At 43.4% G+C, this 26,076-nt stretch overlaps 1 protein-coding gene across 1 annotated transcript in view; it reads right to left on the reverse strand.

Moving 5' to 3' along the window:
* The window catches only part of GPAT3 (glycerol-3-phosphate acyltransferase 3), a 487,853-nt gene that overhangs the window by 244,156 nt on the left and 217,621 nt on the right, over positions 1-26,076 (reverse strand). Inside the window, exon 3 of the mRNA XM_078676298.1 lies at positions 17,358-17,655. Within this exon, the coding sequence (XP_078532424.1) occupies positions 17,358-17,655 (298 nt within the window). The remainder of the gene's footprint in view (positions 1-17,357; positions 17,656-26,076) is intronic.

Raw genomic sequence — 26,076 nt, forward strand, 5'->3', positions numbered from 1 at the left:
ATTGAATGTCATTTGAATTTGCATTTGCTGCCTTTCCTTTTACAGCTAGCTCCCTGATCCGTTGAGGTCATAGGTACCCGTGTCGGTGGATGGTAAGTCGGGTACACTGAGTAATAACAGTAGGGAATTCACACAAATTGGTAGCAGCCCGTGAAGTCGCCCTGTCAATGAATATTGTGAATTGAAAGTATATGGGCCCGAAGCCGGAAACGGCGAAATTATTGGCTGGGTGACCTCGCGCGCTCTATCAGTTTTTCTGGTAGATCAGAGGATGGTTAGGGACTAGCTAAAGGTTAGGTAGGACTAGTTAGACTAGTTAAGTCGGTAGCTGCTAGTATATGAATGCTGCTATAAGAGCGGCTGTTCCGAGGGACCCGATCACTCTCTTGTGAATACGCTGCTGAAATTCATGAATTGTTTTTTCATTGTTATTCTTGTTCTTATATTGTTATATGTACTAATCCATGCGTTTGTAAACCGTGTCAGTCAGTGTTGTCCGAACTCCCCGGGGAATTAAAAAGGCAAGTGGTGAATAGAATCCATTGCCTTGAGGTCGCAGGCTTAAGGAAAGTTAGGTGCAGGTTAGGATAACCGGGAAGCACTAACTAGGGTTTTTTCTGAATACATGTGTGAATAAATGTCAGTAACGAGGTTCATTGGCAAAATTCCCATAGTGGCGTAACCTAGTAAGGGTCACATCGGAAGAGTAGCAGGTTCCTCGGAGCTAGGGTGAAAGCAGAGGGGTCCGCTGGGAAACCTTAGACTCGGATATATCCCGGAGAAGTGGATGAGTTTAGGGGAATAACAGGTTCACCGATGCTAGAGTGAAGGGTAGGCGGAAGAGATCTGCCCGCGGCGCATGAAAAGTAAATGGAAGTAGTTTACTTGCAGTAGAAGAATCTTTCTGTCTAGACACTTGAGCACTGTGGCGAATGTGTATTTGTTGTAAAATAACCAAGCACTGAGCACTTTAGAAAGAAAGAAAGTTTCCGTTACCTTGTGAAGGGAGGGAGTCAGCCGCGAAGCGTCTCTGACGTCACTCCGTGCCGCGCTGGGATTGGTAGAAGCAGCGGGCGGGTAGCGGGGCTGGAATTGTAAAGGAGGGGTGAAGCGCCGGAGCGTGAGGACAGTCTCACGAAGGGGCCGCGCACCCATTGGCCGAAAATATTTGAACGCGTGCACCTCATTGGTCGCACGGAATTGCAAGACGCGTTCTGATTGGAGGTGACTTTGTAAACAGAGTTAAGCGTAGAAATCGTATGTGGCACTCGTATTGTCCAGAGACTAGACCCGATCCAAGAAACCAGGGGTTTGAAAGGGATCAGTGGAAAGCTAATAGATACGATATTATGTACGGAGCTAAGAGAAAAATGTCCCTTGTAAGTAGGGTAAAGAATTATTTCAAAACGGACAAACCAATTAAGTCCAGAGAGGGCGTTATTGTCCCGCCACCGAATACTCCCGCCTCATTCATGATGTTTGACCGAGGGTACAATACCTGTGTGTGGTTGGAGAATTGGGTAAAGTACACAAAAGATGACGGAATATTGGCTTTTCCGTTAGACGGTACTTTCAATGGTAGAATTTTATTTAATTTGAGAACCCGAATGAATGAATTGCATCCCAGACCGAGACTAACGCAGTATGAGGCATTAGAGGAATGGGAGATTGAGGCTTTCGAAAGAGAAAAACCCCGAATGGACAAAGGTCTGACCAAGTGGTACCCCAGGCTGAAACAAGAGACTAGGGACAAAAGGATGAAACAGTGGAGACAGAGCATGATTGTTGAGGGTCTGTTTCCCATGATGCCAGCAGGTAACCCGTCTGTGGGAGAGAAAAAGACAGAAAAGAGTAAGCACTGGGGAGCCCTTGGGGAGTCAGACGATGAACTATTAGATGACATCTTTACGAGAAGTCCGCCCCCTTATAATGAGGGAGCCCGACCTTCCAGTGTAGGGGAGAATCCCCAGCGTCCATCTATCAAAGAGGAGGACAGATCCCTATGTAGGGGGGGAAGTGGCCAGGTATTGCCCTATTTTGAGAATCCCGGACCCGCGGAGGTACGAAATATATATCCTAGTATGCCCATGAGCCCGGAGGAAAAATATTCCTGTGAAAGAGCCTTCTTTCCCAGACCTCTTTATGAGAACGAAGAAAAGCCAGTAGGTTCAGGAGTGCCCTTTTTGCCACCTCCATATGGGGAAGAGCGCAGGTCATTTGGTGCAGGAACTTTGTTCCCAAAACCAAATTATGGTGGAGGACCGAGTGAAACGCATCCTACTGCCCCGAGTTTTACTCCTCACCTGACCCCACAGATAATGCCTGAACGAACATTAGGAAGGGTACTGGAAGAGAGGGAGCAAGAAGTTCTAGCTAGACGGAGAACAGAAATAATTCAGAAAATCTCCCAGTTAAACACCAGTCCTGAAGCTTTGACTATTCCAGTAACAATCGGACCAGTGGTTCCATTGTATGGGAATAATCAAGGAAGTCCGAACCCTCCAGTTATGAACCCTATCATGGCCCCGCCGAGGCAGGAGCCCCTACTGATAGATGACCAGTCCAGTGAGTGCGAGTCCGAAGTTGTGTTCTTGGACCTGCCCAACAAACAGACCGGGAAGGGAGTGCAGAAGAGGCATAATCCTTTTAATGCGAAAGAAATTAAATTAGAATCAACGTCAGGTACTAGGAGTGTTTCTTTGGTAACTCCGGAAGAAATTGAAAATTGGAGTCGTGAATTAGAAAAACAGGCTCCGCAAACGAAACCTTTAGACCTCTACAAGCGGAGGGTAGAAATAGAGGAATTGATGGCAGGAAATGTGGGATTAGACAGATTAAACACCTATTCTGAAGAAGAGTTGCTGTTTATGTGTAAAAGCCTTACCCGGAGTACCAGGGTGCTCCACGAAAAACTGACGGACACCGCAGCTAGTATGGGGATAGATATTTCAAGATCCAAGCCCTTACAAAAGCCTTACAGAGCTGAGTTCTCAGATAAGGATTTGGAGAACTTGAATGTGTCAGGAAGGAAGTTGCAAATTAAAGAGTTGCTCGCAGTTTTGCAAAAATGGGGAGACGTGGAAAAATGGAGAACCAGGTGGGCACGTAAGAAAGATGAGGCTCGATCCAGACAAGCTACCCCTGAGTTCCCTTTGAGAGAAGTAGACAAGCCCGAAACGTTATGCCCCATGCGTGAAGTACCAGGTGGGAGGTATGTGCACGTCCCGTGGTCCAGGCAGGATATTGTGTCCTTTACTAATGATTTCCCGAAACTGCGCGAGAAGCCAGTTGACTGGTACCGGCAAGTGGAAAGGTTCGTAAAGGTGCAAAAATGCCTGTGGAAAGACCTGGATGGGTTTTTCGACATTGTGGTCCCGGTCGATCTATGGACCGAGTGTAAGATCGCCATAGCCTGGCCTAGTGAAGAGTACCCGAGGGACTCTAACACAGGGGAGCCGTCAATTGAAGTGATGAAAAAATATGAACAAGTGATTCAGCATTTGAAAAATAAGGTGCCAGCAAAGGAAACTGATTGGACCAGGATAGATAGAACAACGCAGGAAAGAGAGGAGACAGTGCACTCCTATTATGAAAGGCTGTTGCAGGTGTTTAAAACATACAGTGGTATAGATAACATCGAGATGAAGGACATGACGCATTTCATTTACAGGTTTGTAAACGGTTTAAGACCAGAAATTTGTCAGTGGATAAAGGATAATAAAATCTGTTGGCATACCAAAAAGGTAGACGAGGTCCTGCGGTACGCAAAGTACTGCGAGGACGAGATGGCAGAAAAGAAAAAGGCTCTCAAGGAAAAGGTCATGTGGGCTCAGGTGAAGCTCGCAGAACAGCAGGAAAAACAGTTGAGTAACATGGTCAAGAACACTCAGAACCAAAGTACTGGGGGTGGGGGAGGAGGTAAGCCCCGGCCCAAAATGAGCAGGGAGGAGGCTATGAAGAAATTTCCCTGCCATCAGTGCGGCGAAATTGGACACTGGCGTAACGAGTGTCCTTACTTGCCAGATGATAACCCCAAAACACCTGATTTAACTCCACAGACGCAGAAAGAAAGACCAAGAAAAACTCAACCACAGGTAAAAACAGTTCAGGTGCCCCGAGCACCAAAGCAAGTATACAAGGGAAAACAAGCAGAGGGAGATGAGATAGAAGTCTGGGAAAGCAATGAGAACAGAAATGCAGCAACTTCGCAGTATCTACTAAATGATACCTTCCTTTGTGATGATCAGTACTGACGGGGCCTGAGAGGGGAGGACGAGGAGTGCGTACTTGGCGCCTCCTTGCCGGTAGACCAGTCCAGACCATACATTGAAGGAAAGGTTGACGGAAATGATGTCACCTTTCTGTTGGACACTGGCGCTACCCGTTCTACTGTGAGAACAGTGGACGTTCCAAACCTACCCCTCTCGGGAGAAGCAATCCAAGTAGTGGGTGTATCTAATCAATTGATTAGTACTCCTGTTACCAAGCCCATGGAGATCTCAATTGGAAACTTTAAGGAAATGCATAGATTTGTCGTTTGTGACACCAGTCCAGTGAACTTACTGGGACGTGATTTGCTGTGCAAAATGAACTGTACCATCTTTTGCACACCAAAGGGGGTTGAAATTCAGACCCCAGATGAAGACGGCATTTATAAATTAATGTTGGTCAGACCTGACTCGGAAATTAAACGAATGACCATGCAGGATTTGCCCAAAGAACTCCAAGAAGCAGTGAAGCCAGAGGTGTGGGACTTTACTGGGAAAGATGTAGGGTTAATGAAAAATGTGGACCCCATACAGATAGCCATCAAGGACAATGCAGTATACCCTAATACTAAACCCTACAGAATGAATGCAGAAGTGAGAGCTGGTGTTACTCTGGAAATACAGAAATTGCTAGAAGGAAACATCATACAGGAAGTAATGAGTAGCCCATGTAACTCACCGATTATGGGTATCAAGAAGCCTAGTGGCAAGTACAGAGTAGTGCAGGACCTACGAAAAGTCAACAAGATAGTAGTCCCCTGCTGCCCCATTGTCCCGAACCCAGCAGTGATTCTGTATCAGATTCCCTGGGATGCTGAGTGGTTCACTGTGATAGACCTGTCTCATGCATTCTTTTCCATTCCCTTGCATCCAGATAGCAAATTTCTTTTCTCATTTGCCTTCAATGGTCACGTGTATGTCTGGAACCGGGTCCCTCAAGGGTACACAGAGAGCCCCTCTATCTTTAATCAGATCTTGAAAAAATGTTTGGAAACTTTGGTCTTGCCTGGAAACTCTGTCTTATTACAATACATAGACGACCTCTTGGTGGCGTCTAAAAGTCATAGGGATTGTGTGATTGACACCATTGCCCTACTGAATCACCTGTGTGAGAAGGGACATAAAGTGGCCCCTGACAAATTACAGTTCTGTGCAAAATCAGTAAAATATCTGGGGCACCAGATAGAGAAAGGGGTCAGGAAAGTGACATCAGAAAGAGTGAGAATAATACAAAAGATGCAGTTACCCCGTACTCAGAAAGAGATCAGAATGTTCCTGGGAGTGATAGGATACTGCAGGCAGTGGATTCTGGGATTTGCAGTCCTAGCTAGGCCCTTGATAAAAATGACCAAGAGAGGAACGCCAGATATTGTAGAATGGGATGATGAAAGCTTAACAGCCTTCACCAAACTGCAAAATTGTCTGTGCACAGCACCTGCGTTGGGAATGCCAGACTATACTAAGGACTTTGCCCTTTTCTGTGACACTCGCGATAATTGCACGTTGTCGGTCCTAACTCAAGAACATGGCACAACCAGAAGGCCTGTGGCATATTTCTCTGCCACCCTGGATCCAGTGGCTGCTGGATTACCAGGTTGTCTGAAAGCGGTAGCTGCTACCTGCGCAAGCTTAGAGCATAGTGAGTCCATTGTCATGGGACACCCTGTAACTGTGTATGTCCCACATGGAGTGGTAATTTTACTGACCAGAACAAAGACTCAGTATCTCACCCCTAGTCGGCTGACTAAATACGAGAGGATTCTTGTGGGTGCTGCAAATGTAAACATTATTAGGTGCAGTATTTTGAACCCTGCCACTTTACTCCCCGACCCAATGGATATGGAAGGTGGGGTGGATGATGAGCATGATTGCATTGATTTAACAGAATTCAATACCAAGCCACGTCCAGACATTAAAGAAACACCATTGCCTGAGCATGACAAGGAATTATTTGTGGATGGTTCGTGTCTAAGACATGAACAAGGAGGCCTGAGTGCTGCCTATGCGGTAGTCTCCTTAGAGAAAATTGAAGAAGCAGGTTATCTATATCACATAAAGTCTGCACAAGTAGCCGAATTAATTGCTATGATAAAAGCTTGCCAAATTGGGAAGAACCTACGCATAACAGTGTATACTGACAGTCAGTACTGTTATGGGGTTGTGCATGACTTTGGCCAGTTGTGGCTACAGAGGGAGTTCCTGACTTCATCAGGTACCCCTATTCGAAATGGAAAAGTTGTTCAAGACCTTTTAGAGGCAATCCAGTTACCAAAGGAACTGGCAGTGGTGAAGTGTGTTGCTCGTAAGAAAAGCATGGACACTGTATCACTGGGAAATGATTTTGCTGATCGAGTGGCCCAGTGGTGCGCTAGAGATCGGTATATCGTAAATCCAAAACGAGGGGGGCCAGGAACCAGCTGCCAACTTCAGGTGTTTGAAGAAGTGCCTACATGGGATGAAGTGAAAGAGTGGCAGCAGGCGGCACCTTGGCAAGAAAGAGAAAAATGGAAGGAAGATGGGTGTAGACCAAGACGTGTGGATGGTGTCATCATAGGTCCAACTGGTATGCCTGTGTTACCTAGACACCTGCTTAGCACAATGGCGAGGTTGATACATGAGGGATCACACATTGGTAGGGATGCTATGATTCTAGTGTTCCAACAGACTTGGTACAGTAAAAAGTTCAGGAAAGTAGCAGAGTCCCTCTGCCAGAGGTGCCTGTCATGTCAAAAGATGAACCCAGGGAAGAAGACTGTGGTGGAACTGGGAAAAATTGGGAGGTCCGGGGGTCCCTTTGTGAGAATACAGGTTGATTTCATCACCATGCCCCGTTGTGAAGGGAAGAGATATGTCCTTGTCATGGTCTGTTTATTTTCAAAGTGGGTGGAAGCTTTCCCTACTCCCCAAAATGACGCAAAAACAGTAGCTAAGTGTTTATTGAAAGAACTGATACCTAGGTTCGGGGTTCCAGTCACTATTGAATCAGATCAAGGCTCACATTTTCATAATGAAGTGATCGACGAACTCTGTAAGGCCTTTGGAATTTCACAAAAGCTTCACTGTGCCTACCGTCCAGAGGCTTCTGGGGTAGTGGAACAAATAAATGGAACTATCAAAAACAGACTAGCAAAACTGTGTGATGCATCTAAATTGACCTGGGTGAAGGCCCTGCCCCTGGTCCTGATGGGACTCAGAAGTGTTCCTGATCGCAAGACAGGCCTAAGTCCCCATGAAATCATTATGGGAAGAGTGATGAGACAAGCATGGGTGCCAGGAAGCAAACTGTTGAGTATTACTGATGATTTGGTGCTTGAATACTGCAAGAGATTGGGTGACCAAGTGCGTTCTATCTCTCGCCAGATCGGAGAAGACGCCATCCTCAATCCAACGACTCCTCTCCACAAACTGGTCCCGGGAGATTGGGTCAAGATAAAGAAGCATACTCGGAAGAGCTGCCTGGAGCCAAGGTGGGGAGAAAAACGTCAGGTGATCCTGGTAACTACCACAGCAGTAAAGTGTGCAGGAGTTCCACGCTGGGTACACGCCAGCCACACCCAGAAGGTATTACCAGACGAGGAGCCTGAAGCAGAAGGACGTCCAGCAGTGGACTCTGCAGGAGCCAGACCGGAAGTAGCTGACGACGTACAGCCCAGTACCAGTCAAGCTGCAGGATCAGCAGACGTTGGCCCAGGAATAGTTGATAACGAACTACCAAGAGCCCAGCCTGCTGAAGGGGTCCAAGAAGCTGAGCCAGAAGTAGCTGAAGACGAGCTGCCAAGCATATGGCCAGAGGAGTGGATTCCCTTGATTGATCTCACTGAAGACCCCATTCGAACAAGTGAGCGACTTCGGGAAGGTAGAGAGTGGACTAGAGAGGAAAAGAAAGGCACAGGCGAAGAACCTCAGAATCTTGAGATTCACATCAAAACTGAGGAAGGAGAAGGTCAGACAGGGACAGAGCACGTGATTGATACAGAACAAGTGAATGCTACCGAGCCAGTGCCCGATACTGAACAGGTGAAGGATACAGAGCAAGTGTTTGATACTCCTCCACTGACTCCAGATGTCGGGAAGGGACAGACTAGACATAGTGTAATAGTTCGAGCAGAAGAAAGTCCAGAGATCCAGAGATCGAAGTGCTTGAACAGGATCAGATAGAATTAGAAGAACGTGTTCAGGAAACAGGGGCAGAGACACTAGAAGAGCAAACACATAATTTACCAGATTAGTAACCAGGCAGAAGAAATAGATGCGAGCCCTGGCATTAGTCAGATAGAAGAGGAAGAAACTGAAACAGGATTGCCACAAGTAAATGAAAACAAAAGGGCAAGAGAAGGAAACGAAGTCCACGTCCCAACAAAAAGACTTAAGAAAAGAAAACATCTTGAGCCTAGATTCGTAAAGAAATTGAGACTAAGGATAAAAACAGTGGAAGAAAAACGCGCAGAAGAAAGGAGAAGTGCTCGCATAGCAGAGCAACAAGAAGGTACTTCCAAAAGAAGGAGTGATCGAATAAAAAGACAAAACAAAAAGTACAAGTCACCTGAATGGACACTTGTGTTGGAAGAACTTGAAGATCTTGATATAGCTGACGTAAGCGACGGAGAGCCCGTCCCTGAGTACTCTGACGAAGAAGAAGACGAGCCACCGTGAATTTGCACAAAGTAAGATACTCGTGTAAAGTCACAAAGAGGGGTCGAGAAACTTCTTCTGAGCCAAAATGTCTGATTCAAACGTGAATGGTAGACCTAGTCGCAGCGGTTGCAAAACTTGCTGCAAGGTATGTGTCTGTAGTATAGTTGTCCTGATATTAGTTTGGATAGGACTAACAATTTTCATTCCCTTTGCTGTAAGCAAAAATACTAATATTGTCCCTACTGAAATTGTAAATACTGACAGTGAGGAGCTGACAACACAGAGTGTAGCAAGACATGAGAGAGCACTGAGACAAACAAAACAAGACTTAGAAGCATCAGATGAGGGAGGACTACATTTTCATGGAGTTAAGAACAGGACACACTTAAATGTTTTCGCAAACTTGTTAATACACTATGTAGAGACTATGGAAATTGAAGATTGCTATGTCTGCATGAAGCTACCTACCTCTGTAGCTGAAGGCGTGACATACCATCACTTGCCGCTGACATATGGAATCTCCTGTAGCATTTTAGCTAGTTTATTTTACAAAAGAGGACAGTTACAGTACTATTACTCTAACAATGACGTGATCTTTTCTGAACTTCCCATACGTGGGAACTTGAATCCTGTACATACCAAAAGTGACGTAATACGATATATGGGAGACTACTTTCTGACTATAGGTAATATCGACATAGCTGACGCACACAGAGATAACTTGACTTGTTCTTTGCGTGAGCAGGAAAAGATGTTCCTGAACATGGCAGAGAAAAGGAGAATTAAAATACAAAAGAAGGCAAATGACGAAAGTCAGAAAAGGCCAAGATGGGCAGAGAACATGGAAGGCACCTCAACTGGTGGGGCGGGTCCTGCTCTGTTGCTGGATTTTGAAAAGAAAGGCAAGCTATGTCTTCACCGCGAGAAGACTAGCTATTATAATAACATTTTCATTGGTTCCAGTGAATGCGAACATAATTACAAGGTAATTGGAGGTTGGGGTTTCAAAAATGGGTCAGAGCCTGTGTTTCCTGGAATTTATTATATTTGTGGGGACAAGGCTTATTTCAAATTGCCGGATCACTGGTATGGAAGCTGCTACTTTGGCATTGTCTTCCCGAAAATATACCATGTGAATGGAGTTGCTGGAAGCAGTGAAAATATTAATAGCTTAGTGCGTAGTAAAAGAGAAAGTATAGGTGAAATTATGGGTAGTATTTTCAGTGCATTGATACCTGGAGTGGGAGTGGTTCTGAACACTCACAGAATTTGCAAATTGTCCACTATAGTGGATGTGTTGTCTACTGACACAGCTCATGGATTTCTGCTGGTCAATACCGAAATGGTTGCGATCAGATCAATGGTTTTGCAGAATCGACTTGCTCTTGATACCTTATTGGCGAAAGAGGGCGGAGTATGCCGGATGTTGAAGGCGCAACATTGTTGCACTTATATTCCGGACAAAAGTGTACAGCTTAAAAGATACGTGAAAAACATTACTAATTTGGCAAAGGAACTCAAACCACTCGAGGTTGATAGTGCCTGGAAGAGACTGGTAGATGGTCTCTCAAATGTAGGTCATTGGCTTGCTAGCGTAGGTAAAAGCTTATTGTTCAAGGTACTGATGCCAATTGGAATTATAGGTCTCATCCTATTTTTCATATTTGTCTGTTGCAAATGTTGTAAGCACACCAGAAAGCATGAAGTGAATGCAAGAGGGGTGAAACGAAGTGTGGATGAGCTTGAATTAGAAGAGATGAATAATCAGATCTATAAAAAGGTGAAAAGTTCTCACCCTACCAAAACTGAAAGAGAGAAGCTAGAGCGATTGCTGGAAGAGATAGAGTTGTATAAAGTGTGAAAGAAAGTTGGCATCTGGTTCCATTTATTTTTGTGATGATAGTAAATATCATCAAAGAGGGGATTGATGAAGCAAAGCTTCGCATATTTTGCGACTTGCCGAATTCATGAACCTCGTCTATGTGTAACAAAGTAATAATGTGTACGTTTTACTAACGTTTCCTTTATGTTTAAACGAGGTTTCTTGACGCTTGCCTATGTGTTTTACTAAAATAATTTGCTCGAGTCATTTAATATGGCCGCCGCTTGTATTTAGTTACTGCGCATGCGTCAGCCACATTCACGTGTCCTGACGTGTCTGCAGAGTTGGAGGGAAATTTATGCGCATGCGTAATACATAGCTTTGCCCGTAACGTGGTACTGCTCATGCCACTGCTCTTGTGCCTGTTATATGTAGCTAACATTTAGACTGCATAAGTATATTTTATAGTGATAAGTTGAAAGTACAAACCCTGTGATGTGTTTCCATAATGTTATTTCTATGTATTAATTTGTTCTCGCTTACTTTTCATGTACCGCGGGAAATGGGGGTCTAACTGAGCCAAATGCCATCTTGGAGGGCCTTTCTGCGCATGCTCCTCTGTCTGGGGAACTGACAACCTTGGCTGATGGAACTTGGCCAGCTGGCAGGGATGGGCAAGATGCTCCTGAGAACTGACCTGCAAACCCAGCAGAACGGAGTCATGTGTCCCTATTCCGCAACAATGTAAAATTTGCTATTGTATTTTCCTGCAGTTTCTCATGGGAACCCCAATCTTGCTAGGCGGTACCCAGAAATGTAAATTAGGCATCCAAATAGTGTGTTTTGATTGGTGTGTTACCCAAATCCTACCTTAGGACCAATCCAAATTGAGGGATTCTGACACTTTGCAACATTGGGGGGTGGTACCCTGCCCCAAAAGAGTATAACTACCCTGGGTTCACCTAGGGAAATTGTCCGACTTGTCTGGTTTAGCTGACCTGTCACTGACCCATCGTACTCAATAGGTGACTGAAGATACAGAGCGCTGCGGAGCACTCTGTCAGAAATTGACCATAGACTAAGGTTTCTACTGAACCTTAAAGTGCTGGCGAAGCACTTTGCTGGGAGTTTCGCTGACCCAATCGGGGTCTTGATCGATAGCTGCAGAGAGGGTGGAGCGCAGGCGTTGCTTCCAAACTGCGGGTGCGGTCCTGTCCTGAGCGGTCCTGTCCTGAGGGTTTGCTGTCCTGTCCTGAGGTCCTGTCCTGATTCCTAATCTGAGGGTATCCTGTCCTGTCCTGGGTGTCCATTCTACACCTGCTGTCCTTTGAGGGGTATCCTTCCTTGAGGTTTTCCTGTCCTTAACTGACCCGTGGCCAGGGTTTGGTTTCCACACCAGTCTAGGTAAATACTGCTCTAAGTTCTTTAAACTTGCACCTTTCTATTTTTCTGTCTTTTGCTTCAATAAAGAGACACCTTGCACATGTTGATTTTCCATGCTTTTGCCGCAACTATTGAAACGTAAAGTCATTTGCATATTTTCATAACGTGTTCTCATGTTACCCTACCTTTTAGAAATCATATTTTGCATTGCAGTTTGTCATCTTCTGATATGGTCTAGAACGGCCTTACTTAAACTATCTAAAGAATTGTTGCCTTAAATTTATAGCGGTTTCTCTGTTGCATCTCATATTAGCATTTCCATGATTACACTGACTTTATTTCTCTATAGTTATGTACTTTTCATTATCTTGGTTATTGATTGCCTTATTCTTGTAAGTTTGATGCTTGATGAAAACGAACTTTAGATAAAGCTTTTAAAACTTCCAGTTGTCCGTGGTCATTTTACAACAGTATTGAATGTCATTTGAATTTGCATTTGCTGCCTTTCCTTTTACAGCTAGCTCCCTGATCCGTTGAGGTCATAGGTACCCGTGTCGGTGGATGGTAAGTCGGGTACACTGAGTAATAACAGTAGGGAATTCACACAAATTGGTAGCAGCCCGTGAAGTCGCCCTGTCAATGAATATTGTGAATTGAAAGTATATGGGCCCGAAGCCGGAAACGGCGAAATTATTGGCTGGGTGACCTCGCGCGCTCTATCACCATAAATCTGACAACTTCGAAATTTGAAACTGAATAGGACACCATGCACAAATCCTCAACTTGTAGAGCAAATAAAAGATTGAACAAAACTTATTGTGCAGAAAATGCTAGGACCGCAGCTTGTGGGAATACTTGGGAGGCGTATAATGTCACAATAAGAGGAGAAACCAGTGCATTATCTTCACAAATGAAGAAAATGTAAGCATCCAAATCACAGCTATTGCTAAATAATTTATCTAACTCCGAACACGCTCAATTTATGCAACAGACAAAATAATATTGTTCGATGAGAAGAATCTAAAAAAACTAAAGTCTTATTTATTTAAAAATAACTACTGTATTCATACAACATCGGGCAGCAGGTTTATGAGGATAGGGAATCTGTAGACAAACTCTTAGCCTGGCAAACTAAAACTTTCTTGATTACTAATACGGTAACCCAAAACATAGATGACAATAGCGGTTTACCATCTGACCCATCAGCTATGGAGAAGGCATTGGAGTCATTTTATGTCATCTTTGCCAGGAGCAAATAAACCCCAGATACAGAGATAGTAGAATAGGTAAGAAGATTAAAGTTGCCTGTATTGAACGCATTACAGTCTGCAGCATTATTACGGCCATTTATCTAAGATCAAATAGATTTTATCATAAAAACCCTTGCTAAAGAAAGGGTTTTTTTTTTTTGCTAAAGAAAAAGCCTGAAGCAAAGACGGGTTCCCAGCTGAAGGGAATAAAATTTGAATAGAAGAATTTAAAAATCCTTCAACACTCCTTTTTAATGATATTGTAAGCAGAAGCAAGATGTCATCACCCTTTCGTAAAGGAGTGCTAATAATTATTTTGAAAAAAAGTAAAGACCCACAACAACTCAACTCATATAGCCCTATTACACCATTAAATGGGGATTATAAATTTTTTGCGAAAACGATAGCCACGCATACGGCTTCATGTACAGAGCATTACAGACAAAAGGATTTACAGCTCTACTAGTTTGAGTTACAATAGCTCTATATGAAGGGGCAATAGCCACAATAATAGTAAATGGATCTGCAACAAAAGAAATCATTATCTGATGTGGAACCCAACAGGGATGCCTTTTATCTCCGGAAGAATTCTCAAAGCTAGGGGGCTATAAAGTAAATAAAGTAAAACAGAAATACTCTTATTTAATACAACTTCCCATGAATTGCCTTCCTTTTGGCCATTAACTCTCTGAAAAAGCCAATAAAATATTTGGGTATCTGAGTAGCTGAAAATGTTTAAGAACTCTATTACCTAAATTATAAACCAGTAATCTCCAAGTTTAAAGGTGTATTAGAGGGATGAAAGAATCTACCGCCATCAATAATAGGGAAAGTTGCATTTATTAAAATGAGCATTCTACCATTGTTAGTCTTGCTATTCTCCACGCTGCCATATATACTTTATGAGACAAACTTCTTCATTAAATTAGACAGTTTAATTATCAGCTTTCTCTGCAAGAACGATACACAAGGATCAGTCTTAAAAACCTCCAATTACCAAGCGAAGAAGGAGGGTTAGCACTACCTGATTTCAGGAATTACTACCATGCCACTCATATCTTGATGCTTCCTCAACTATATGGTCACCCTCCCAACCACACATTCAACTATTAGTTCCAATGTCTCATAAGAGGTGAACTTTGGAAACACCCAGCTCCCAGAAAGCAGCGTATCCGTAAACCGAAACGAGTGCGCTTTCAACTTTTATCGATGTATAGAAAAGAGAAAAACTACTTTTTGGATTAAAAATATCGGACAACCAAAAGTGATTGAAGCCGATGGATGCATGGCAGTTAATCTCTGACCAAATATGAGGATTATTGTAGTTCGATGCATTGAAAATTTCCTATTTAACGCATTCTTGTGACCAGCCTTTGTGGCAGGAGATTCTCCAGCATAATATACCACCTGAGATACGCGGGCACTGCAACACCCAGTTATGAAACTTAACACATTGAGAGATGTGCAGGGACATACATAGAAGGGCAACAGCAGCTTGGTTTCACAATGCTTTGTCTTCATGATGTGAAACATTATTTTCAGTACATTTTGCATGTATTCTTTTTTGTCGAAAAAGAATAAAGGATGGATGGGAACAGGAGAAATAAGAGGACAAGTGTTCCCTGGGGAGAGCTAAATAAGAAACGAAGAACACAGACTTCTTCTACTATTCAACACAGCTGTAGTGACAAACTACATTTCACATTGTTACTCTTTGCAAAGAAGTTTTGAGATGCTCAGGGACATACTTTGTGATGAGTTATATTGCATGTTATAGTACAAACATTCTTTATCTGTAGTCACCTATGGAAACTAGTTTCTAGCTTTGAACAAGCACTACCGAGTGCTGGTTTGCATTTCAATTCTCCCCCTGCAGCCTTCTTTCCGTTTAATTTCATGAAGCACACATTGAGTCTTCACCTCATGTTGTCCTGTGACGAACTCTATGAGCATGGGGCAGTGGTGCCAATATGAAGCAGATGCATATAAAGGGAGTTCAGGCAGCAGAATAAATGCACACAGGCCTGGCACAGGGAGCTGACCATTTGATGAAAGGTACCACCAGCAACATTGTTTACAGTAAGGTGAATCTACTGGTTCTACATAGGAACATAATCTCCAGTCTTAGTCCTCTCTCAACCGGTCTGACTTCCCACATGAGATTAGGCAAGGAGACATGGTTAAAGAGTATCTGGTCTAGACCCAAGATCCCTATTTCTAACCATTACAATAATGATCTGCCTTGACCTTTGTTTTTATTCTGGTGGTGACCTCACTGTCATCTGCAGCACTACATGTCACATTAGGGAGATTTTTCTACTTTCTAAAAATTCTCAAAAATATTCTACCTCTACTTCCTACAATCATATAATCTCATCTTGATTACTGTCATTTTCTTTTTCATGCTCCAACTACATCCCTTATCCATCAGCTTCAGATTATCCAGAATTCTGCAGCTCGTCGTATTCTTACTCTTAAGAAACACTATGAAATTTGAGCTCATTCAAATGCTCCTGACCGGTTGCCCTTTCGATTAATTTTGCCTACGTCATCAAACACTGCATCAGACTATATCTCTGTATATCCAGATGTTGTTCTCCCACTACCAGCCTACGAGGCATCTTTGTTCTGTTTCTGCTTGTCTCCTCATAGCTTGGAAATCTCTTCTTTACTTTCTTCCTTTCTCTCTACACTCCATCCTATCTTTTACTGTGCTTTCGATTATCTTAAAACGTATGTCTTTATTTCCTAGTGCTATTGCTCCCTATCCCTCTGTAGGGGTATCCAGTGGCAAGACGTCCAATTTTGGGCAACTGTTGCGCTTTAGAAATTACATATCAATAAAGTAGGGGGAAATATGACTATCCATTAACATAAAACGTGGCAGGTAACCAATTCCCATTGTGGGCTAAGTGGCGCCACCACCCCTACAGTTATCATCCCTTAATAAACCATGGATCAAGCTCCCTCTCTATCCAACGCTTACACAACGTGGGCATATTTCTTGCTTCCTTAGTGCCCCAACTCTGGAGTGTCTTCTTTTACACCAACGCGAGTGTTTGAGAGGAGAGGCACTACTCTCCAAATCCAATGTATTGATGGGAGTCACAACTATCAAAATGTCTGGGAGCCCACATCAAGGTGCCTGTAAGGAGCAGATCAATGCGACAGACACAGATAACTACTCGGAGGAGTGAATAATAATGGGAAAAGCTGAGCTTACTTCAGTGCTGGCCACACATTATCCCAGTGTCATGGCAGACTTTGTGACGCACAGTGATGTTAATCAAACAGTAGAAATATTGGGGTTTATTTCATAATCTCATAGTCCTACATTACACAACCACCCAGAGGGCATTCTGGCAGTAAGGATCTGACTTCCCAAATAATTGCTACTTGAGATGGGGTGCGGACTTCAATAAAAAACTATTGTTGTGATAAGTGTAGATCGCCCAGAATATTTAAGTGTCAAAAAAAGGTGCAGGCACAACAAAAAGGTAGGCGTCTGGGTAGATACAAAAAAATGGTGGTGTTAAGTGGAAGTGTTTTCCAGATGTGGACAGAGGGTGGAGTGTAGTTTAGAAGGAGAGGGATCAGCAGGCATTGTCTGGAAGGATGACACCTGTCAGAGGTGAGGCTTCTGACCAGAAATAAGCAGGTCAAGTTTCCCTTTTATGAATAATACATTTGCCCCTTGCTGTTAAACGAACAGTACTTTCCTGTTCTATCAAAATATCACATTTCAGTTCGCATTGATGCTATTTGGCATTCTACATTACAGAAACCTGTTTGATATTCATTGCCCACACCAGCAGAAAAGTGTAGGAAATATAGTAAAAGTTTGTTTGTCAGGTCATATGTTGATGTAAAACTATGTGCAACTCGATGGAAACGCTTAAGACATGCCATCATCACCAAATTACAAGAAATGTCGGTTGGCATATTTAACTAAAACGTAATTCTTTTCTTTTTGCAGCAACCTTCCTAATTTCAGCTTACCGCAAAGGAAGAAGGATTCCATAACGTATTATGACCCCCAGCACCCAAATCATGGTAACACGATAGCTTATGAACTGGAAGTTGTTGTTGTTAGTCCGGGTGAGAAGATTCCAGGAGACTAGCTCCTCAGAGGAGAATCTCTGGGTGACCTCATCTTCAACGATGGCTTCAAATCCTTTCTTTGAGAAATAGAAAACGTCCGATAGCTCAAAATCTCCTTGTCGCAGGCGATCACTTCTGCTTTTCCTTAGACCTACAATCTCAGTTTCCATTGGGGACAAATCTCGCTGGATAATACCTTCAAAGAAAACGAGAAATACCACAATTACTATTTAGAGATCAACAATCCTAGTCATTAGAGCATAGGCTGAGCAAAAAAGCTCAAAATTTGAAATTAAAAGCATCAGGTGGGAGAAAATGCGTTTTTGAAACAAAATATACAGAATACGGTTTCATCTCCACCCAGGGGGAAAAAATAGTAGGTAGGAGATAGTTTGCTGTAATTGGTGGAACACGGTAGAATACCCTATCAATGCACATCAAAATAAAATAAATAGGAAAGATAAACAGAAAGTTATCTAGAGATAGGCTTGTTTCAGATTAACACAATCAATAACTGGTACAAAGCACTTGGATGATTTATAAGTCAGAAAAAATATAACAGTGAGCTCTGCAATCAGGACTTGCAACACGGTAGTTTTCTGAATCCTACAAGGAGTGTGTTTTTCGTACCACAAACTGACAGAGCCCACCACCTTGTAAGATTTTATAAATTTCCCTAAAATGGTACGAGCTGAGTCAGGGGTATATTCTCTGCTTAAGCCAAACTTGATCTTAACTAAAATTCATATTTTACAAAATAAATCGCAAAAGTAACCCAGTGCATCTATGCCCAGTGGTGAATAAGATGGCGTGGGGACAGCAACACCATAGAATAATTTTTTCAGAAGTTCAATAAAATTCTGAAACAAAATGAAGCGCTCAGAGACCAGTAAGCTATTCTAAGAAACTGTTAAACCAGGCTTAACCCCTGAGTGCAAACAAGGCACTAACCTACCCAGAATGACAACTTGTGACTAAGGGTGGGCAAAACTCACGGAGTTTTACTCCGTGGAATTCCGCAAAGTTACACGAAAACGCAGCGGGCTTTCGCGGAGTTACGCAAGCAAGCACAATCGGCAAGTCCCACTGCTCGCGCGGAACAAGCTCCGTGAGCTTGTTCCGTGCTGCAAATCAGCACGGAACGGCAGTACGTGGTGTGCCAGAGTGCTCTGCTTCTTTGCTGCCACTCGAGTAGATTTTCAACTCTAGCAGCAGCTTTCTGTCTGCGAGTAGTCGGTAGGGGATGCCAATTCTCGCTTGCACTTGCCAACTTAGCGTTGGTGAGATTCACGTGAGAAAAAACTTCTCCAAGCAGCGGCAGTTGGGGGTGTTTCACCCGAACACTACATTAAAAGCATAACACGGAGTGGGCTAAACTCGGCGAATTCCGCCGGCGGAGTGGAATTTATCATACACCCCTATTTGTGGCACAGAATAAGGCACCAACGTTACAAATGTCACCAGTAGCTAAGCAAGGTTTCATAATGCAAACAGAGAAAATTAGCAGTCTCATCCTATGCTCCACCCAAGTTGCCCGTTTAAGTGGACAACGCATGTGGACAACCCTGTTGAAAAAGGAATCGAGGTAGCAAAAAAACAGGTGCATTTTAGAGCACACTTTTCTAATAAAGTGGTTGAAAGTCAAATTTTACAAACAATTTTTAAAAGGACACTCATTACATATTCTAGTACTTTCATGGTGCGGTGGGAAAGCCTGCTCCGCCCTAGGACTGTTTAAGGGAGTTCACTTCCAAGATAATGTGACAATGTGACTAACTGTTCTTTTTAATGCAATGTATCTAAGCAAATCAACTAAAAGTCAAAGGTCTTATAGAAAATTCAAACAATATATATGCATGGAATTGGACATGGCCACCTACTATTTCTCAAAATGCAGATTCAACTATTTAATATAATGTTATACTAATCTAATACAGCTCAATTCAACCACTAGTCTGTTCTTGAAGCAATCTGACTTGTCAGAGCCCTTGCAGGAAGGAGTGTGACCATGCAGCTGGAAGACTGTATGAATGGTAGGTGGCCTATGTTGAAACCCAGCTCCCAGCAAATCCATGAGCTAAGGACACCAACACTTTTCCTAAGCATGCTTGTGTCTAGAAACGTGCAGAGGTACAGAACACTAACACAGATTGCTTGTTGCAGCAGATGACTGTTTCGGGGGCTCTATGTGTATATTGGCCATGTCCACAGAGTCAGGAGAGCTTTCTTTTGCGGAAATATTTTCGCAAAAACAGCAGTTCCTTCTATTTCAACTTTTGGGCACCTTATGTTTTCCATCTTACGTCATGCTAGTAGCTTTTCTGTCATTTTACAAGATCGAGAGTCTATGTGGACGGTACAGGATGAAAAATGATACTTTACACACATTTTAACATCAAGTCATGGAGATATGCAAACATTACAGGCTTAGATATCAGAACTACTCACTCATGTTCCAGAGATAGTACGGGTTCAGAAAGTAGACATACACTTAAGGTTCCCCCAATTTTACAGACTCAGGCCACAGTCAATAGTGGCAATGATGCGCCTTGAGACCCTCACGGGTGAGTATCCGCGCTATACAAAACCCTAATTGATTGATTCATTGAATGATAATATTACCAAAAATAGTTAATGTGGATGAAATCGAAGCCATACCAGCATAAGCTTTTAGATGCCGAAGCAAAATGTGATTTAGCGGTTCCCAAACCAGCATGGAACATCATTAAAATGCCAGATTTAAGTATTTTTGGAAATGCTCTCAACCAATAGCGTGCCTTTTCTAAATATATGCTAAGTTGTGCCTTCAAATACTATTCTTTAATTTTTGCCACATAAACACCAGTTTTCCTCAAAACTCAACCTTGACATTTTCAAAAACAAATGGGTGTCTGCATGGGGTTCGGCACTGCAATGTTTTACATAGTTCCACAATTCAATGAGAAATGTCCCCACATATCTAGCCTACACCATTCCATAACTACATCCTCAGACAAGCCATCCTCTAAGTTGCTTATTTAGTTTCCACCACCTCACTCACTCCTTTATAATACAATAGGCATATTTGTAGAGCTCCTGTTTCCGCCAGGGGTTCTCTTGACGCTTTTGACAGACCATCCACTCAAGGGCTCATTTTCTTTTGCTTTCATTTTTCCTCTCACCCTCTATCAGAGTCACAACTAGAGGGGGGGGGGGACTAATACAAATTTCGGGGGGGGGGGGGGAGGGTAAGTCTTCCAGCAAAAGGCAGAGTGGAGCTGCAGGGGCTCTAAAGTAGGGGTGAAAACACAACAAAGCCTCGTTAACAAGTAAATGGTCTTTTAAAGACCTGTGAAGTACTCTGGTGCGGCTGCAATAAGACAGTATGATTCAGAAAAGGGGGTGGTGATGAACAGAGTGCCTGAATTAAGCAGACCACTCTTACCCAGTCCAAAGATCAGGGCTTGATCCATCACTGTTTTTTAGCTCACTGCACCATCCCAGCTCAGAACTTGGCTATATGCAAATTAGTCTGTTCCTGTCCCAGTGCATGATGGGAACAGGGCAAACCAAACTACCAAGCCAATTCTTGTACTGGGAAGGAAACAAGCTTCCGGGGACCGGTTTCTGCCATTTCAGGCGTCGTCGGCCCGGCTTGCTTGAATCCTGATGGTGCAATGAGCAAGGGACTCACATCTGAGTATACCCTTCCACGATTATGGTGGAAAAAATGATTCAGAAAAGGGGGTGGTGATGAACAGAGTGCCTGAATTAAGCAGACCACTCTTACCCAGTCCAAAGATCAGGGCTTGATCCATCACCGTTTTTTAGCTCACTGCACCATCCCAGCTCAGAACTTGGCTATATGCAAATTAGTCTGTTCCTGTTCCAGTGCATGATGGGAACAGGGCAAACCAAACTACCAAGCCAATTCTTGTACTGGGAAGGAAACAAGCTTCCCGGGACCGGTTTCTGCCATTTCAGGTGTCGTCGGCCCGGCTTGCTTGAATCCTGATGGTGCAATGAGCAAGGGACTCACATCTGAGTATACCCTTCCACGCTTATGGTCTGCTCTGTTCCCATGATGCACTGGGCCAGGGACAGACTAATTTGCATATAGCCAGGTTCTGAGCTGGGATGGGGCAGTGAGCTAAATAACGGTGATGGATCAAGCCCTGATCTTTGGACTGGGTAAGAGTGGTCTGCTTAATTCAGACACTCTGTTCATCACCACCCCCTTTTCTGAATCGTTTTTGGCCACTATAGGTGTGGCAGGGTATACTCAGACATGAGTCCCTTGCTCACTGCTCCATCAGGATTCAAGCAAGCCGGGCCGACGAGGCTGAAATGCCAGAAACCGGTCCCCGGTAGCTTGTCTCCTTTCTGGTGAAGAATTGGCTTGGTAGTTTGGTCTGCTCTGTTCCCATGATGCACTGGGCCAGGGACAGACTAATTTGCATATAGCCAGGTTCTGAGCTGGGATGGGGCAGTGAGCTAAATAACGGTGATGGATCAAGCCCTGATCTTTGGACTGGGTAAGAGTGGTCTGCTTAATTCAGACACTCTGTTCATCACCACCCCCTTTTCTGAATCGTTTTTGGCCACTATAGGTGTGGCAGGGTATACTCAGACATGAGTCCCTTGCTCACTGCTCCATCAGGATTCAAGCAAGCCGGGCCGATGAGGCTGAAATGCCAGAAACCGGTCCCCGGTAGCTTGTCTCCTTTCTGGTGAAGAATTGGCTTGGTAGTTTGGTCTGCTCTGTTCCCATGATGCACTGGGCCAGGGACAGACTAATTTGCATATAGCCAGGTTCTGAGCTGGGATGGGGCAGTGAGCTAAATAACGGTGATGGATCAAGCCCTGATCTTTGGACTGGGTAAGAGTGGTCTGCTTAATTCAGACACTCTGTTCATCACCACCCCCTTTTCTGAATTGCAATAAGACAGTAGCCAGCCTGAGAAGCTGTCTCAGCCCCGGCTGACACACGCGACTGGGGTGGGGCTGAAGCCCTTTGAGCCCAATGGGCGTTGCGCGCCTGCCCTCTATGTCTATTCATAAGCATTTGCCACTTTCTCGATGCCTACATCTGGCACAACAAGCTACATGATAGTTTAGGTAAACATCTCCCACGTAGGAAGGCTCATTTAGACAACAAAAATATGCCTGGAAATGCTTGAAGAAAACTTAACCTCTGATAATTACTCTCGGTGCACTGTTTGCCATTGATTTTTATCTTGTTTCGGTCATTACACAGAAGAACCAACCAAATGCAAATGAATGCAAGCCGCACCCCAAGATTCATATCAGTCCACATTGCTATGACGAGCCCCCTTTGAAAAGGAACACCTGCAACCCTATGGGTTAAAGGGTCAAGACTGATATGCATTTAATATTGAGGTACACTAAGCAAAGAAATATGAAGTGAAATGAATGAGTCCTAGGGTAACCGCTAGTGTCGGAAATAAATTCAAGCATTAATAGCTTTGATTAATCAACTTTGCTCTCTTAGGGAGTCGTCCAATGCGAGATGGGTGTGCTATGATATAAGTAATGTACGTCACTATACCACATAACTCAAGCGGCTCCTCATCGATGAGGCCCAATAATATTAACATGTGTGTAGGGTTTATTGTGCTTCAATACAATGGAAACGAAAGTTGGTAGTTCAGGCAGACACGTCCCATATGGCATCCAAGGATGCTGAGACATAAGAAAGAAGGCCCGACATTGTGTGGACCATTAAAACTCTTTGCCCGCATAGGAACCCCATAGAAACCATTCCAGATAAGACCTAGAGCTTTCATTCTTAATGTAATGTGCAAATATAGGATTTCCAAAATATGAAAAAATTATACTGCACCGAATCACACTTTATTAATAAATATATGATTCATCGAGGAAGAAAAGCTTTATTGTATCATACCTGGAACACAAGACAAGACGGCAAGGTCTACCCCAAAATATTAATGCACTACTGCAGTCCTTGGTTGCATTAGCGCAGGACCAGAGGGTTGCTATGATGTCTTGTCAGCCCAGGTACTAGTGACCATTGATTAAAATCATTGAGTATCTTGTGATGTAATCCTTTATCAAGAGTTGCCTAATTGGCTGGCATGCAAGCTGACAATTACTAGACATCTTGTTTTGGTGTTCGGTGAGCAAACCTATTTTAAAATCACACTCACAACACTACTCACTTCAGTCCACATATCCTCACTCACCAAACGGCTTTATCAAAAGACCTCTGCCAAAGAGCCCCTTTGTGGGTGCCCGTCGGGTACTGAAGCGCTGGCCTGGCGAGGAGCACGCCCAAATGATGAAGCATGACACCTCTTGGGTGTGTAAGGGCACTTCCTCCATTTGGAGGTTATTCCAGAGACCTGACGACCACTACTTTCCTTAGGAACTGCACAGCCTAACATTTAAACTATTATTATTAGGGAGTACGTGTGCTGGACCAGTCCAAAATACTCCTGGTTCCTCTTGTTTCAAGAGAGTTCTCAGGTTGAAATGAGAGTAGCTCTTCCAGTCCTGGCTTTGGTTTGTATTCTTGAAGTCCCTATTTTATTATGGGAACAAATAGACCACAAATCTCATCATGCTAAGAAAAAAACCTGGACTGACAGTTATCAATGGCTAGAACAGGAACATTTGAGAACTGTGAGGTAGAGCAAAGTCAGATTGGCGGAAAGAGGAGCTGAAGAGAATTTTCAGGGCACCAGGGCATATTGCAGTGACTGACACAGAAAAATTGCACTCTGAAATCAAAGTGTAACAAGCAGCTAGTGCAGTTGCAGTGAAGACAGGCCCTTACCAAATCTGGAACCTAATGCCCTTTGCAAGCTGCACCAATAGTATCTGTTTTTGGAGCTTCACACTGCAAATTCTGCTTGAACAAAAATGTAAACGTGTTACATCTGCGAGGAAGCAAAAAGCAGCTGCATAAGAACCAGCATTGAAACCATAATAAACCTTAGCAAAAATGGTGTAGAAACTTTCAACTAGAATGAGGCATAAATGCATAGATGGGACACGGCAGGCTATCCTTCTCTGAAAGAAGTCTCTTACCCTACACCCTACCAGCAAAATACCAGAGCGGCAAAATAGTCGGTCCCGCCCTGCTACGCACCAGAATCCAGGGAAGAGTAAGGAATTAAGCTCATTGAATAATGCCTCATTAGCAAAAGCTTTAATGTCTTCAGGGTTTAGGGCTGCTTCTATCAACATATTCTATACAATCAGGCTATATCTCCACCAAGCCATGGGCAGCCTCAACAGAGAAAACAAACACACTACTATTTTAGGAGTCTGACTAAAGACAAAGTTATTGTTACTTCTTTGGTTGCGTGGGTGGAAGAATGTAGGAGTTTAGGAACTGGACCATAGCTGTATTCAGCCTCTGCTGCTGCTGTCATTCCAGTAAATCACTCCACTGCAGCGAATGCATTAGTATAAACCACAATAGCGTGCCACATGGATTACATCTAAGTATGCAGGCCAAGACACAGGTGCTGGCTTCCCTGAGTCAACCGGAGATTGAAGAATAAGGTAGACAAATAACCTGAGCACTATCAACTAGCAACTGGTACCAAACTTCCACGTAAAAAAGAAAGAAGGTTGGACAAGCTCAGAGCACCATGTTAACCACAACGGAAAGTGTAAATTACGATTGCAGAGCCCTACTGAGTCTATATTGTAGTGTTGTTGATCTAAAGAACTATCCTAGACACAACTAGCAATGTAGGACATAGGTGTATTGATAATCTGGACCAAAACCTCAAAGGAGTGTTAGGTATCTTCCCACTCTTAGAAGACCTGTGACATTTGAGCAAAACAGACACCCATGAAGGAAGAACATATCAAAAAAAGAAAAGCAGCAAGACAATAGGTAAAGGAACTAACCACTGGACCAAGGAACGTGCACCTCCTCCAGCACATGCATTCTAGGCTCTTCACTGCTTCTGTGCCACATGCAGTTGTGATTCTAGCAGGGACATTATCTACACAGACTTCCTCACCATAAAACTGGCACGAGCCACCATCTAGGTTTGGTTTTATGGAGAGAAATAATCTGCATGTAGCAAAAAGATTTTCCTTGAAGGGTAAAACACACAAAGTACTGTAATGTTACTTCAGAGAGACTTTTTAAGTCTTAGGCCAGGCCGATTCCAAGTATCACAAAGCTATTGCCTAGTATATGTTCTGATGCTTCTAAGCTACATATTTTATGAAGTGCCAACTTTAATTTAAGAGAAGTCTAATTTCAAAACGCCTATCGTAAAGCAGGGCAGGTCAGTTTTGCCGCAGATTAATATTTCAGACACCAGGTTGCCCAAGTTGATCCCCAGTGAGCAATACGGAGAACAAAATGTGTAGCTTGATCCATTACGAGATGCCCTTGTTCCATTTTCAATTAGAATACTATGTTGGAAGATCTTTGTTGTAGTTGTAGTGGGGTTGTAGAATTCAACACAAGTATCTGAAACATCATATAATTCTAGATACTTACCGCGCAAGGACAACCTGGGCCGGGTAAGAAATGTAGTGTGCACAAGACAAGTAGAAGATCGTGTTATCAGGTAAAACCTTAAAATATGGAAGCAGCAACCTTTTGTTTATAATTGTTCTAGCAGTC

The sequence above is a fragment of the Lissotriton helveticus genome, chromosome 2_1 (genome assembly GCF_964261635.1).
Source record: "Lissotriton helveticus chromosome 2_1, aLisHel1.1, whole genome shotgun sequence".
NCBI lineage: Eukaryota > Metazoa > Chordata > Amphibia > Caudata > Salamandridae > Lissotriton > Lissotriton helveticus.